The sequence below is a fragment of the Tympanuchus pallidicinctus genome, unplaced genomic scaffold (assembly GCF_026119805.1).
Source record: "Tympanuchus pallidicinctus isolate F22 unplaced genomic scaffold, pur_lepc_1.0 scaffold21, whole genome shotgun sequence".
Taxonomy (NCBI): Eukaryota; Metazoa; Chordata; class Aves; order Galliformes; family Phasianidae; genus Tympanuchus; species Tympanuchus pallidicinctus.
Window position 1 is genome coordinate 3450544 of NW_026294733.1, and position 14497 is coordinate 3465040.

At 67.4% G+C, this 14497-nt stretch overlaps 2 protein-coding genes across 4 annotated transcripts; one reads left to right on the plus strand and one right to left on the minus strand.

The window, feature by feature from the left end:
- The first annotated feature begins 1721 nt into the window (after positions 1 to 1721).
- On the plus strand, positions 1722 to 11032 carry DBN1 (drebrin 1). 3 transcript variants are annotated; one of them, XM_052685070.1, is made up of 15 exons: positions 1722 to 1909; positions 5606 to 5661; positions 5748 to 5860; positions 6012 to 6086; positions 6161 to 6307; positions 6402 to 6479; positions 6555 to 6706; positions 6801 to 6864; positions 6960 to 7019; positions 7111 to 7225; positions 8373 to 8510; positions 9123 to 9251; positions 9960 to 10531; positions 10610 to 10712; positions 10776 to 11032. In XM_052685070.1, exons 1-15 carry the CDS (start codon positions 1824 to 1826, stop codon positions 10844 to 10846), a joined length of 1959 nt encoding a protein of 652 aa, XP_052541030.1. In that variant the 5' UTR covers positions 1722 to 1823; the 3' UTR covers positions 10847 to 11032. The 3 variants fall into 3 exon arrangements, with proteins under 3 accessions (XP_052541030.1, XP_052541031.1, XP_052541032.1); XM_052685071.1 differs by lacking the exon at positions 8373 to 8510; XM_052685072.1 differs by lacking the exons at positions 8373 to 8510; positions 9123 to 9251 and having other exon boundaries at positions 1723 to 1909.
- A 570-nt stretch (positions 11033 to 11602) lies between these two features.
- On the minus strand, positions 11603 to 12754 carry PRR7 (proline rich 7, synaptic). The gene is made up of 2 exons (XM_052685106.1): positions 12331 to 12754; positions 11603 to 12237 (listed from the first exon to the last, which is right to left on the minus strand). The coding sequence occupies exons 1-2, from the start codon at positions 12638 to 12640 to the stop codon at positions 11849 to 11851; spliced, it is 699 nt and encodes a 232-aa protein (XP_052541066.1). The 5' UTR covers positions 12641 to 12754; the 3' UTR covers positions 11603 to 11848.
- Positions 12755 to 14497: the final 1743 nt, after the last annotated feature.

Sequence of the window (14497 nt, forward strand, 5' to 3'; positions counted from 1 at the left end):
TCCTGCCTGGAGCTCTGCCCTGTGGCCTGACTCAGCTCCACCGAGCTGCTAGAGAAAGCTTTGTTTCCTGGGGTTTCTCCTCCTTTGGCCCCTGGCAGAACCCGTGCCCCTGGGTTGCCCTTGCCTGGTTTCAGCAAGCAGAGAGCAGGGAGGCAGTAATTAATCCAGACAGCAGAGCAACAACAGCGCTGAGCAGGAGATGGTGCTGAGCTGCGACCCCACAAGGGCATCCCCACTTACCAGCGTTGTCCCTGTGTCCCTGCCGTGCCTCAGCGCCCATGCAGGGGTCGAGTCACCGGCACGAGCAGCTCGAGCACAGCGCTTCTGGCCGTGCTTCGGCGTAGCGCAGCCAACCGTCCGCCCGTTAGCACAGCTGCTGTCCCGAAGGACGGGCGCGAGGCACCGCCGCCCTGGATCGGGCTCCGGAGCAGTGCATGTGGGGACGGCCGCTCCCAGCGCTCCGATCTGACAGCCGTAGCGGTCAGTAATAAAGCGATGAGCAACGGTAAGGAAAATCGCCTCGCTCATCCGTCGGAACGTTCTGCTGGGGGCAGGAGCCGGAACCCGAGCTCGCCCTTCTGCAGGTGGCGAATCCCCCCCGCACCCGGCGGCGCTTCTGCCCTTCCGCCGCCTCCCGCTCCCTCCTGACGGCCCCCGCCCTCACCGCGCACAGGAAGGAGGGTCGCGGGTGGGCTGCGGAGGTGGAGCCCGGGGAGGGGCCGCGCCGCTCCGCTCCGAGAACAAAGCCCCGCGGCTCCGCGGCTCCCCGCGCCGCCCCCACCCCCACCCCGAGGCAGCCGAGCCGCTCGCAGGGCGGCCCCGGCCGGCAGCTGCTCGACAGCTGCTGCCCAGCTCCCGCAGCCTCGCAGGGCGGCTCCGGCTCGGGAAGTGCTGCGAGCGGGGCGTGGGCAGGGAGCAGCGCTGCGTCCCGCTGCGCTGAGGGGCGCGGGCTGCGCCCACGGGCACGGTGCCCTGACCTGCAGGGACCCCGTAGTTCCCTGCTCGGGCTTCTGCGAGCACGGCCCCTGCCTGGGATGGGGACGTGGGACGGGCAGCGGGAGGCCGTGTCGGTCCCTCGCAGGAGGACGCTGACCCATGTGAGAGCAAATGGGGACCGCTACACCCCGGAACCACAGACGGGGTCAGCTTGGAAGGAACTTTGTGGGTTCACGCAGAGGCACAGCTTGGGGGAGATGATGTCCGTGTCGAGGGCTGGAGGGGCCCAGGGTGGGTTGGGAACAGAGGGATACATTTGACAGCAGCTGGAATGAGAAGGGATGGAGGGGTCCCCTTCATCCTATTGGCAACCCCACAAAGGCTGGGCCCGGAGAAGCGAGGGCACAACGGCGCTCACGGGGCAGAGATGGCAGAGCGGGGTCTTCGGAGGTGAAAGCTCCGGGGCTGTGGGCGCCCGGGCTGCGGGAAGTTGAGGCCACGGGGATCCCGGGGCAGAGCGGGACCGAGGGCGCATCAGCGGAATTCGGGGTGCTCAGAGGGAGCGCAGCCTGAATTTGGGGCCATAGGTGCAGAGCAGCTCCTCTGGTCGAGCTCAGCACCCCGTTCCGGGAGCTCTGCCCCGCGGCGGGTGCTGGTGGGGGTGCCCCAGGGGTCGCCCCGGGGGAGCAGCGGGGGCCGGGACGGGGGCGGGGGCCGGGGCGGGGGCCGGGGCGGAGGGGGGGCCGCCGTTCGCGGCGCTAGGACCGGGCGCGGCGGCGGGCGGAGCCTCCCCGCCGCTCGCCCCTCCGCCCGGCCGCTGCGGCAGTGTCTCGGAGGCGGGCAGGCGGCCGGTCCCTCCGGTCCCCCGGCAGCATCCCGGCCCCGCCATGGCTGGCGTCGGCTTCGCGGCGCACCGCCTGGAGCTGCTCGCCTCCTACCAGGACGTGATCGGCGAGGACAGCCCCACCGACTGGTGAGCGCGCCCGCCGCCGCCGCCGCCCCTTTGTCCCCGCCGCCCGGGGCCCTTTGTGCGCGGAGCCGCCCGGTGCACCGAGCGCGCCGCCGCCGCCACTACCGGGACCGCGCCCCGCGCTGCGCCCCCCGCGCCGCCCTGCCGCCCCCCGCCACCTGCGCCGGGCCCGGAGCCCCGGTACACAAAGGCGGGCGGGGCCGGCGGGACGGCGGAGGGGGTGTGCCCGGCCCGCCGCCCCCGGTGCCCGCACCTGCCCGCCGCATCGCACCGCACCGGGCCGGGGCGCGGCCCCGCTTTGTCTGCGCCGGGCGGCACGTGGGGGCACCGGGGGCCCCGCTCCGAACCCCCAATCTCCCTCCTCTCGGCGGCACCGCGCGTGGGGAGCGGCGGGTGGGAAGGGCCTGGGGGACTTTCGGTGCTGGGCCCGGTACTGGGATGTGGCGGAGTTTTGCCATTGTCTGGAACCGCTGGTGGGTTGGGGGGGGACGGGGAGCCCTTAGGCTGGTCCCGGCAGAGCCAGGCCCGCAGCTGTGAGGGAACAGGGGGCCCCACTGCTCCCGGTTCCCACAGCCCCGGGGGGAGCTCTGGGTGCCTGGTCCCCGGGAGGGCCGTGCAGGGTGCCCTGGGGCTGGGATGCGGTGGGCAGGGGCAGGGGATGGGGGCACCCTGGGGTGTTCCACCTGCAGCCCGATCCCTCTGGCAGCCTGTGCTGGGAGCCCGGTGGTTCCAGGCTACAATGCAGCTTTGCTACGGGAGCAAATCCCACCACTGCCCCACTGCTGCCACCTCCCAGCACCCAGCTGCCTTCCAGGACCCCCTGTCCTTGTCCCTCGGGTGCTCGCGTGGGGGTGCTGTGGGCAACACAGAAGCTGGTACTGGTGTGTGCCATGCGTGCTGAGCTCCTGCCAGGCTGCGTGCGCTCTCCTGTTGGGTGTCCACTGGTGTGGGCCTGAGCATTGCCTCCTCCCCACCAGTCCCACTTTCCAGGTCCCCACAGCCCTGGTTGCGGCACAGTGGCTGAGTGTGGTGCATGTCGGTGGCCAGGAGGCAGCTGTCAGCCCAGGGTACATCTGGCTTCCCAGCATCCGCTGCAAAGCTCCCTGCCGGAGCTGCTGAGAGCAGCAGAATTGGTTCCCGGGGAAGGCAAGCGCTGGGAGCAGGCCACCCCTCTTCCAGCACTGAACCCCATAGCTCCTTTGTTATGGCTGAGCCCCATGCTCCCCATCTCCTCCAGTCCACCATCACCAGTGGTGCTCGGTGCCAGCAGCAGCAGCATCCCCACTGCAGGGCCTAGTGTCCACCCTCAGTGAGGGATGGGGAGCGGTGCAGGGGGGCCACATGCCCATCGTGGCTGGTGGGACTGTCCCCAAATGTTGGCACTGGCCAGGGTGAGCTGGGGCTGTGAGGACACTGTGCTGGAGTGCAGTTCTAGGCTGGCTCGGGGGATGCCGGGATCCCCGTGGCCAGGGGATGTTTAGTCTGGGATTTCCCCCGCCCCAGCCCAGTCCTGGAGGGTCCGAGGCTCCCCTCCCCCTCCCAGCCTCGCGGAGGCTGCTGGGGCCCATTACTCGATAGGAAAGGAATTTGGTGCTGCTTTCTGAGCACGCTGACTCCCTGGAGCTCGCAGCCACATTGGAAACACATGTGCCTGGCTTGGGGCAGGCAGAACAGGGCACCCCCCGTTTCTGACCCCACATGGGGGGCAGGCAGCTGCGGGAGAACCGCTGAGGTCTGGCACAGAGCGATAGGGGCTGCAGAAGGGCAGTGGGCTCTGCCCCCTTGGCAGTGATGGGGAGATTCCAGTCACGAGCATCCCTGCTCCCTGCCTGTCCCTACATCACCCGTGGGTGATCTCACAGCTCAGGTGCTGGGGAAGCTGCATGGGAGGATGGAAGCATGGGAGGAGGTGGTCCATGGGGTCGTGGTGCTGTTGGTCCCTGCTCACGGTGATGCTCTGGGCTCTGCGCGGGGCTGGGGACACTGGAACTGTCCCTCCTGATGCAGGAACAGGGGCTGTTCGAGGGCAGTGCCCACAGTGCTGAGCCCCAGGAGAACTTCTGGGTGCCAGCAGCAGCGTTGTGCTCGGGGTGCTGCCCTGCGTGGGAGAGGCTGGGGGTGGGCGGCAGGCAGCGGGTGCCCTGGCTGCTCTGCCTTGGCTGTGCCCTACTTTTGCATCCTGTTCCCTCTGCCTTATGAACCCCCCGGTCCCGCCTGCAGCCCCCCACATTGCAGCCCTGTCCCTGGGGGAACAGAGCAGGGCCAGGGCTGGAGCTGCCACCTTTTTCAGAGCTGTGAAGCCGCCCTGCTGCCTCCAGCCTGGGAGCCGCGCTGGCTCAGGCGGCCGATTAGCGGGATTTGGATGTGCGGATTAAAGTCAATCTTGTTGGTGCAATTATCTGTGGCTCACTGCAAGAGCAGGGCTGGGAGGAGATCAGGGGCTATGGGTGCTGCAGGGTGGAGGGAGCCTTGTTTCGTCCTCTTTGTTAGGCAAGGCCCTGAATTTCCATTATTTCTCAGCTGGAAGGAGGCAGACAAGGCCCAGGATGGAGCTGCGTGGCTCTGGTGTGGGGCTCTGCCCGTGGGGGGCACCCGCTTCCCATTCCTGCTCCCATCCCTGCTTTCCCTCACCACTTCCCCTTCCCATCCCCAGTCCCCATCCTCTTCCTGGAAGCCACCAACTCGTGGGCTCCTCCTTCCCCAGCACCGCAGGGATTTTGGCTCTCCATTGCTGCTGATCGGCAGAGCTGCCCGCCCACTCTGCGAAAGGATTATGTGGGGGGGAAGGAAGGCGGGGAGTCCAGCACGGTTGGCCCCTGCCCCCCGGGCACAGCGCGTGACAGTGGTGGGTTTGGGTGCCCGCCAGGTCACCGCTGCCTGCCTGCCTCCCCCGCTCCCCCCCACTAATCACCTCGTCATCAGGGCGAGCTGCATCCCAGCTGGGATGGGGGTTGCCATAGTGACGGAGGATGCTGGTTGCCTAGCAACAGCCATCCCCTCGCCCACCCGCCCTGGACCAATTCAGGGCACAGCGTTCTCCCCCCACGTTGCCGCCTACCCACACTTGGGGACGTGCACGGGGTCTTGTGGAGCCCCAGGTGGGCTCAATGGGGCACAGCGGGGGTGCGAGGGGGTTTTCCCAGCTGCGGGGAATGGTTTCCAAGGAACAGTCTCCATGACGGCCCCAGCACACCCCGGCGGCACATTGATTTGCTGCCGCTGGAGCTCTGGCGTCCTCCCCCGGCCTGGTGCCTGGCGGGCCGGTGGCTCACGCAGCCGGGAACGTGAGCGGCCCCATGCAGGCGCGGGGCTGTCCCCATAGCCAGCTGACCCCATGGGATTGCGGGACAGGGATGGGTGCGTGGGCAGCTGGGAGCACTGCGTCATGCGGGGTGAGTGCGGCAGCACCCAGCTGGTCCTTGTGCCCAAGTTAGCCCTCTGTCCCTGTCCTTGGGAGCTCACTCCATAGCTGTGGGCTGTGGGGTGGAGAGGAGTGCCCTGCCCCACGTTCTGTGTGCAGGAGAAGTGCCCTGCGCTATGGAGTCTGTGCTGGACTCTTTGTGTGATGGTGGATTAAGGGACCTTTGGCACTGCCACTATCCCCAAACCTTGCCCCGGTCTCAATGTCAGCAGCAGAAGGGAAGGTGGGGAGGCTGCCTCGTGTTGTGCAGAGCCATTCTCACCCCCTGCACTCCCCAGGGCCCTCTACACATACGAGGATGGCTCCGATGACCTGAAGCTGGCAGCATCAGGAGGTAAGGCCTTGTCACACAACCCCCATCTCGGCCAGGGCTCCTGGTACAGGGCAGCCGTGTGCTGAGAGTGCTGTGCACTGTACCAGGAGGGGGTCTGCTGGAGCTCTCTGGGCACTTTGAGATCCAGAAGGTGATGTACGGCTTCTGCAGCGTCAAGGAACCCCAGGCTGTGCTCCCCAAATATGTCCTCGTCAATTGGGTGAGTTGGGCAGCGTGGGGACACCTCCTGCTGAACCCGGGGTCCTGTGCTGGGGCCATTGGCACAAAAGAGTGGCCACGGGGGGTGCAGATTGCCAGAGAGGTGGTGGGGGCACACATCCCCTGGCTCAGCATCGCCCTGGCTGATGTAGGTGGGTGAGGATGTGCCTGACGCCCGCAAGTGTGCCTGTGCCAGCCACGTGGCCAAGATCGCAGAGTTCTTCCAGGTGGGTAATGCCAGGGATGGGGAGTGGGCCTGCTGGGAGGGATCTCTGATGGGTTTTGCCCCCGTCCCTCCCAGGGTGTAGATGTTATCGTCAATGCCAGCAGTGTGGAAGACATTGACCCGGGGGCCATCGGGCAGCGGCTCTCCAACGGGCTGGCGCGTGTCTCCAGCCCTGTGCTGCACCGCCTGCGGCTGCGCGAGGACGAGAATGCCGAGCCCGTGGTAATGTCCCCATGGCCACGTCCCTATGGCCAGGGTGTCCCCCGTGTTGATCCCAGCCCTGTCCCTGCCACCCTCTGACTCTGCTCCGACTCAGGGCACGACCTACCAGAAAACCGACGCCACCGTGGAGATGAAACGGCTCAACAGGGAGCAGTTCTGGGAACAAGCCAAGGTGGGACAGCGAGATGGGTAGAGGGCACGGGGTGTCCCTGGAATAGGCTGATGACCCCACGTCCCATCCCTGCAGAAAGAGGAGGAGTTGCGCAAGGAGGAGGAGAGGAAAAAGGCGCTGGATGCGCGGCTGCGGTTCGAGCAGGAGCGCATGGAGCAGGAGAGGCTGGAGCAGGAGGAGCGCGAGAGGCGCTACCGGGAGCGCGAGGAGCAGATCGAGGAGCACAGGCATGGGGCGAGCCGGGGGTGTGGGGTGTCAGGGGGGCTGGGGGTTGGGGGTTGGGGGGAGCCACGCTCAGCTCTGCTCCTGGCCCCATCGCAGGAGGAAGCAGCAGAGCATGGAGGCGGAGGAGGCCCGGCAGCGTCTGAAGGAGCAGTCCATCTTTGTAAGTGCCATGTGGAGCTGGGAACCGGGTGGTGCTGCTGGGGGTGGTGGTGTCAGGGGTGATGGTGCTGGGGTGATGGTGTCGTATCTTTGCAGGGGGAGCAGCAAGAGGAGGATGACAGGCAGCAGCTCCGGAAATCAGAGTCAGAGGTGGAGGTGAGCTCAGAACCCAGAGCTGTTTGGGACCCTGTGTGGGACAGCTGCCTACTGCCCAGACGGAGGGTCCCAGCCTTGCTTCCCCCTGCAGGAGGCCGCTGCCATCATTGCCCAGCGACCCGACAACCCTCGGGAGTTCTTCAAGCAGCAGGAGCGGGTGGCATCGGGCAGCAGCGACGCCATCTCACCAGGCAGCCATAGGACAGGTGAGGGGCTGAGGGGCACAGAACACACGAGTTCAGTGCCACTGGGGCACTCGCACCTCATCCACGGAGGGGTGGGTGTCCTCTGCTGCCACTTGCTGTGGCTCTGGGTACTGGGAGGACTGCGGTCATTCTGCTTGGCACCACCACTGCCAGAAATCCTTGGTTGGCCTGCGCCTGCTGCCACTGGGATAGGGCTGTAGCTGCAAAGAGAAGGTCCTGCAATGGGGGAGCTCAAACTGCTCATGGTTGGGTGCCCTCTGCACCTCCTGGCAGCATGGTCCAGCTGTGGTGGCATCTTGGGGACTGGGTGCTGGCTTGGGAAGGAAGCTTTGACAGCTGAAAAGGGCAGAGGTGGGGCTGGGGCTGTGTGACTGCAGTGGGGCTGATGTGGGGCACCTGGTGTGCCCCTGGCTGGATGCATGTGGCACACATTGTGTACACACAGTGTAGGTGCCCAAGGGTCCCTGGTGCCAGGGCGATTGTACGCAGTGGGCAGGATGCCCATTCTGAGTCTGCAGTACCTGCTGGCCCTGGCAGCAGGACCCTCTGTAGAGTTCCGGCTGTAGGATGGAGTGGCTGTTGAGGGGTGCTGGGCTGCCCCACAGTGTAGGGTGCAGCCCGGGGGATCTGCTTGCAGCTCTGGGGCCTGGCTGTTCTGGTGGGTGCCTCTGCCATGGGGACACGCTGTGGGGCTGTGCTGTGGATCACGCTGTGGGCTGTGCTGGGGGCTGTGCTGGGGTGGAGCTGTGCTGTGTGTTCCTGCTGTGGGGCTGTGCTGTGGGGTCGTGCCTTGGAGCAACACTATGGGGCTGTGCCTTGGGGCAGCACTGTGTGTTTTGCTGTGGGTTGTGTTGTGGGTTCCTGCTGTAGGGTTGCGCTGTGCCTGAGCAGACAGATGGCCCCGAGGCTGTGTCTTGGTCCCTTTGCCCACCCGGCCTTGGTGCTGCTTCCCGTCCCGCCGTCCTTCTGTCCCGCCGTCCTGCTGTTCTGCCGTCCTGCTGTCAGTGCTGTCAGTGCTGCTTCCCTGCCGTCCTCCCCCATCCCGGTGCCTCGGTGTCCCGGCCCCGCCATGGCCACTCTGAGCAGGGACTGACCCATCTCTTTGCTCTCTCTCTCTCCGTCCGTCTGTCTGTCTTTCTCTCGGCAGGTCGTCTGCACTGTCCTTTCATAAAGACAGCTGACAGTGGGCCACCTTCTTCTTCCTCCTCCTCCTCCTCCCCCCCGCGGACCCCCTTCCCCTATATCACCTGCCACCGCACCCCAAATCTCTCCTCTTTCTTCCCATGTAGGTAGCTGGGAGCCCCCGGGCATGCAGCCTCTTGGCCCTGCACCCCTCCCCAGCCCTGCTGCTTGCAGGACGGGGGTGCAAAGACAGAGCTGTGGGATCAACAGCCAAGCACAGGGGACCAAGGGGCACTTCCTGTGCCCCGCAATGCACCGAGAGTCAAATGGGGACCGGCAGAGCCGTGCCCAGGAATGTGATGCTGTGCCTGTGGGGCAGTGAAGGATGGATGAGGTTGTGTCCAGGACCCTGTGGAACTGTGCCTGTGGGGCGGAAGGGGGCACATGGTGCTGTGCCCCTTCAGCCAGAGAAAGGGGGCACCGTGTGATGCAGAGAGCAGAGGTTGTGCCAGGGCTCAGTGGGGCAGTGTATGAGCAGCGCGTGCCACAGCAGGGGATTGCAGCTTGTGGGTTTGCCCAGAGGGGCACAGGGCTTGCTTGCTGCACCAGGCCTCCGTCCTGCTCAAGGCAGGGACTCAAGTTGGGGGTGGGTACATGGCGATGTGCGTCTCACAGCTTTTGGCCAGACTGGTGTGGGGCACCGCTGCCTCCCCGTTCAGGTGTTCACCCCCCAGTGCAAGCATTTCCCCCCAAGCCGTGTCTCCGTTGTCTGCAGGCAGCCAGTCCGACTACCGAAAGGTTTCGGCAGCAGGCTGCAGCCCCTGTGAGTCCAGCCCGGCCTCCACGCCGCTGGGCGAGCAGCGCGCCCGCGCCCCGGCTGAAGAGACGCCGGCAACGCCCAAAGGTGGGCGAGGGGCTGGCGCTGCCTGCTGCATCCTCCCTCATCAACCTGCATCCCCTGCTGCTGCATCCCAGGGTCCCCTTTGCACCTCTCAGTGCATCCTCGCCGTATCGCCCGGTGCATCTCATGCGTCTCTGTTTGCGTTCCCGCCGTCTGTGCTGCATCTGCGCCGCATCCGCTGCTCCCTGCTGCTGCATCCCCACCACCACTGGTGCATTCCCCTCATATATCTGCTGCATTCCTCAATGCGCCCCTGCTGTCTCTGGTGCAGCCCATGGTGCATTCCCCATTGTCAGTGCCATGTCACACTGGTACATCCCCACCATGGCTGCCACGTTCCCAGTGCTTCTCTGCTGGATGTGCCTCATTCCCCAGTGCATCCTTCTCTACATCCCCACTGCATCCTAGGGAACACACCTGCCCTGCCGCACCTTCTGTTGCAATCTTTGTTTCCTTTGGGTCCCCCCATGCATCCCCGCTTTCACTCTGCACTTCCCATGGCACTCCCATCCCTTTGCCTCCCAGCTCCCAGCCCTCTCCTCTGCCTCCCCAGCGCTCCTCTCACCCCGGCCACGTCCTTCTGCCTCTTCAGAGAACGCCATCGCTGCCCACCCACCCCACCCGCCCTTCACCATCTCCCAGCCCAAAACTCCCCCCATCCTCACCCATCCTCAGGGTGGGCTCTGACCGCTGTTCCCCCCACCCTTGCAGACTCCCCCAGCCCCAGCGCCCAGGTGGCAGAGCCGGCGGTGACCGAGCAGCACTGGCCCTTCCCCGGGCCTGAGGACAAAGCCGCAGAGCCACCGGGGGCCGAGCCCGACCCCGAGCCCAGGCCGGCGTGGACAGCGGGGGCTGACGTGCTGGGGGACCTGGTGGCCCTGGAACCCTCCGAGCCGTCCCCAGCGCCCGCCGTGCCCGACCCCCAGCCCGTGGGGACACCCGGCGCGGCCGAGCCCCTCCTCGAGCTGTGGCAGAGCGACGGTGCGGCCCCCGCCGCCTCCGGCACCTGGCCCCCGCCAGACACCCCTGCGGGACCACCGGCCCCCCCCGAGGAGGGCACGCTGCTGGGCCTGGACGAGCTGCCTGAGCCCCCCGCCACGTTCTGTGACGCGGAGCAGCACGAGGAGGTGGAAGAAGAGGAGGAGGAGGAGGAGGCCACGGCGGGCGGCCCCCATCCCACCGGGCTGGGCTACCAGGAGGGCTACCAGGAAGGCCACGAGGTGCCCCCCATCACCAACGGGGAGATGGGCCCCAAGGACGGCACGGCGGGGCGCGGCGAGCAGGTGAGGGCCGTGGGGTCACAGCACAGGGCTGGGGTGCGGGCACGGGGCCTGCAAATGGCGGCACCCCAAATCCCGCAGGCCAGCGAGGGCTACTTCAGCCAGTCCCAGGAGGAGGAGGCCCCGCCGCCCGAGGAGCCGTCGGCCAAAGCCCCGCAGCCCATCTTCTACAACAAGCCGCCGGGTGAGTGCGCAGGGCAGGAATGGGGGGGGCTGTGCGAGGTGCCTGCTAACCCCATCCCCGCAGAGATCGACATCACGTGCTGGGACACGGACCCGCTGCCCGAGGAGGAGGAGAGCTTCGGGGGCGGCCTGTAGGCCCAGCGCAGCCTGGAGGCCCCGCCGGCGCGGGGTGCGAGCGGCCGTGGCCGGGGACCCCTCTGTGCTGGGGCCCCGCAGGATGGGAGCCGGGGGGGCCGCCCCGCAGCACCCCGGGGTGCCTTTTACAGCCCCTCCCGTCTCTTTCTCTTTTATAAGTTGTCAGTAGGAGACGTGTCAGCCCTCCCTCCCCTCCCCCCCCCCCCCCCACTCCCCACCCCGTGAACCCCTCGTAGGCCCCTCCGCACCCCAGCCCCCCATCCTGGGGGGGGAAACACGAGACCCCCGTGGTGCCCGGCTGTGGGATGGGGGCCCCGCTCTCTTTTTTGCCCCCTCCCCTCCTCCCCAGTACTTTGCACGAGTTAAAAAAAAAGGAATAATAATAATAATAATAAATGAATATGGCAATAAAGTGACCCTACCGAGGCGAGGCTGTGGCCGGCGGTGCCCCCACCCCAAAGCACTGCGGGGATGCGGGGCCCCCTCCTCGCCAGGAGCCCCCGGTGCAGGGCTTGCCCCGTCCCCATTTCCTTCTCCTCGCTTCACCCCTCGCTTGGCCCCCCCTCTCCCCCCCCCCCCCCCCATACAGTATAACTGTTTTTTGGAAAGCACAAGTTCTGTAACGGCGGCGTGCTGATGTATGTTAATAAATAAAGCGACTCCCATAGGAGCTGCTGCCTGCCAGGGGGAGGGGGCTGGAGCAGGGATGTGGGGGGAGGTCCCTTCTGCCCTATGCGGCAATGGATCCGAGGCGAGCCGGATCCACAAACTTTTATTCTCAAACTGTAACAAACAAAATAAGAAACAGAGCAGAGTCCGAGCCCGGCTCCAAGCCCCCCCGGCCACGGGGGTGCCAGCAGGGGATGACAGGTGGGGGCGAGAGGGGGAACCAGCCCCTTCCGCGCTGGCGGCGATGGCCCGCGCCGGGGATGGGGTACCCATGGAGGGCAGCTGAGTGCCCCCATACCAGAGGGGGACCCTTGGGTAGCTGCGGCCCCTCCCTTAGACAGCCGTAGTCCTGCCGAACAGGGGCATGGAGACCGGGAGGTGCCACGGCCCCGGCTCGAAGGTGTCCCTGCTGCTGAGCTCCGAGTCCGTCCAGCTGGGGAACATGCGTGGGGAGCACTCTGCCTGCAGGTAGAGGTCCGGGCAGGCCGGCCCGGGGCTGGCTGAGCGGGGCAGGTGCAGCGCAGAGCCGTAGCCGGTGTCCAGGAAGAGGGGTTTATAGCTGGGGGGCTGCTCCTGCTTTTCCAGCCGCTCGTGGCTCAGGAAGGGCGCATTGATCTTGCGATAGAGCCCACGCGTGTCCATCAGCACCTCGCTGTAGGGTGGGGGGGGCTCGGCCATCAGCAGCGCCTCTTCGTAGCACGGCGGCTTCGACAGGTCCGACTCTGCCGGGCAAAGCCCCCCCTCGGCGTCAGCGTGGCCCCCGTACCGCCGTGCTCCCCACTGGGGGGGACGCGCGCTCCGCGGCCGCTCCTTACCGTGCCGGCAGCTCCAGGGCCGGGGGGGTGGGATGTGGGGGTGGTGGTGGTGGTGGTGGTGGTGGTGGGGCTCCAGGCGCAGGCGGTGGGGGACGGCCATGCCGGGGGGGCTGCCCCCATAGCCCTCGTAGTGCAGCGGCTCCAGCTCCAGCGCACGCAGGCTCTGCTCCCGCAGCCGCTCCTCCTGCTGCCGCTTGACGCGCCGCCGCAGGTAGCTGCAGAAGCAGCACAGCAGCACGATGAGCCCCCAGATGAGCCAGAAGCCGGCGAAGCAGGTGAGGAAGGTGTAGGTGCCCTGGGACATCACCATCTTTGCCGCCGGCCCGTGCGGGAGGCCCCCGCCTCTCCCTGCCCTCGGGCTTGGGGTCGGGGTGCTCAGGGTGGCGGTAGGGACGATGCGCTCAAGGCGGCTGATGGCCTCCCCATGCCGTGCCCACCGCCGTCTCCTCCTGGCCCGTGGGCACCCGCCGTCAGGGCTCCGTCCTCGCCATGGGGCCGCGGGGCTGGGTCAGGTGTGGGGGCACGGGGATGGCGCGGTGCCCAGCCCAGCCACTGCCCATTGCTGGGAGGGGTCAATGCGGGGACGGGGTGGGGGGAAACCCTGCAATGAGACAGACACTCATGTGAGCATTCCCACGGTGACTCACTCCACAAGTGTAGCCGTGCCTGGCCCCACACACCCCCCTCACATCTCCCCAGCATACGCTCTGCCATGGCTGGGCACCTGGAGCAGGAGTCAGATGCCCTCGATGCCCTCGAGGCCACATGGCATCCTCACGTGCGCTGTGCCCCAAATACATGGCTACCCAGTGCTGACTGCCCTGCAGCGTCACAGCGCTTGCGGTGCCCATAGGGTGCCATGGGGAGCCCCAGGGAGGGGTGAGCAGCTGCATCACACGGCACATGGAAGCTCATGCACCACAGGCATTGGTGGCCTTGTGGCTGCAGGGGGCACATGACAGTGTTGGGGACATCTGGGTAGAGGTGGCACTGGGACTGTTGCCTCAGCGCAGCGCTTGGCTCTAGGTAGGCTGACAGCTCGGTCACCTTCAGCTGAGTGCTGTGCCCAGGGGGGCTGCACACAGCAGCCAGCAGCACCCATGGGTGCTGGCAGACTGGCACGTAAGCACCCGTCAGGGTTATTATTATCGCGGTGTGGGAGAAAACACAACGGGGGAGCGGAGAGATGCGCGAGTGCTGGAGCAGCAGCCGAGGACAGGGAGAGTACGGCGGTGCCACGTGCCTCTGCTCAGCAAAGGTTCCTCAGGCAGCACAGAGCACAGCCAATGTGCCCAGCGAAGGGACCACGGCGGGGACACTGCGTGCCGGGGAGCCGAGGGGAAGCGGGCAGAGCAGCTGGGCCAGAGGGCCGAGCCATGCCGGAAGGAAGGAGGGAAGGGGAACGGAGGGGCTGGGGAAACACACTCCATCCCTGTTCCGGGTGGTGGGGGCTGCTCCATTGCTCTGCCGCGGGGGCAGAGGCAGCGTTTTGCGAGAGCAGAGTCCCCTTCCTAGGCAAACGCGAGCTGGCGTCGCCGGCTAAGGGCAGCACGGTGCGGGAGCAGCTCGCTAGACCCGGCTGCAACAGAGCAGGGAACGGCGGCGGTGGCAGGGCCAGGGACGGCGAGAGATGGCAGCTGCTAGGGACCGGGGGCGGATGTAGCGGGGAAGGCGGTGGGAAGGGAATGTCGGGGCCGGGGGTGTTCGGGGAGCGGCGGTGCCGTGTGGTCTGGGGGTGCCGGGGACACCCACGCGGCTCCCTCGGCGCGGAGCGGGAGCGCCGGGCGGCGGCAGCGCGAACCGGGCCAGACCTGCCCCGTCCCCTTCTGACCTCGGCCGGGCCCACCTCGTCCCCCTCTGACCCCGGCCTGAGCCCCGGTGCCCGGCTGCATCCCCGCGCGGTGCCTGCGGGGGGCGGGATGGGGACACCCGGCGGGGACCTCCCCGCTGCCGGTGCCGGGCGCGGCGGCCCCCTCCGTCCTCCTCCTCCTCCCCCCACCGGGTGCGCGCGTTTCCGCCGGGGCGGGGGCGCTTCCCTCCTCCTCCTCTTCCCGATGCCGACGGCCCCGCGCGCGCCCGCCCCGGCCCCTCTCCCCTCCCCGCCGCGCAACAGGCGGGGGCGCCGCGCCCGCTCCCTCCGCGGCTCCCGTTACCGGCGGCGGCGCAC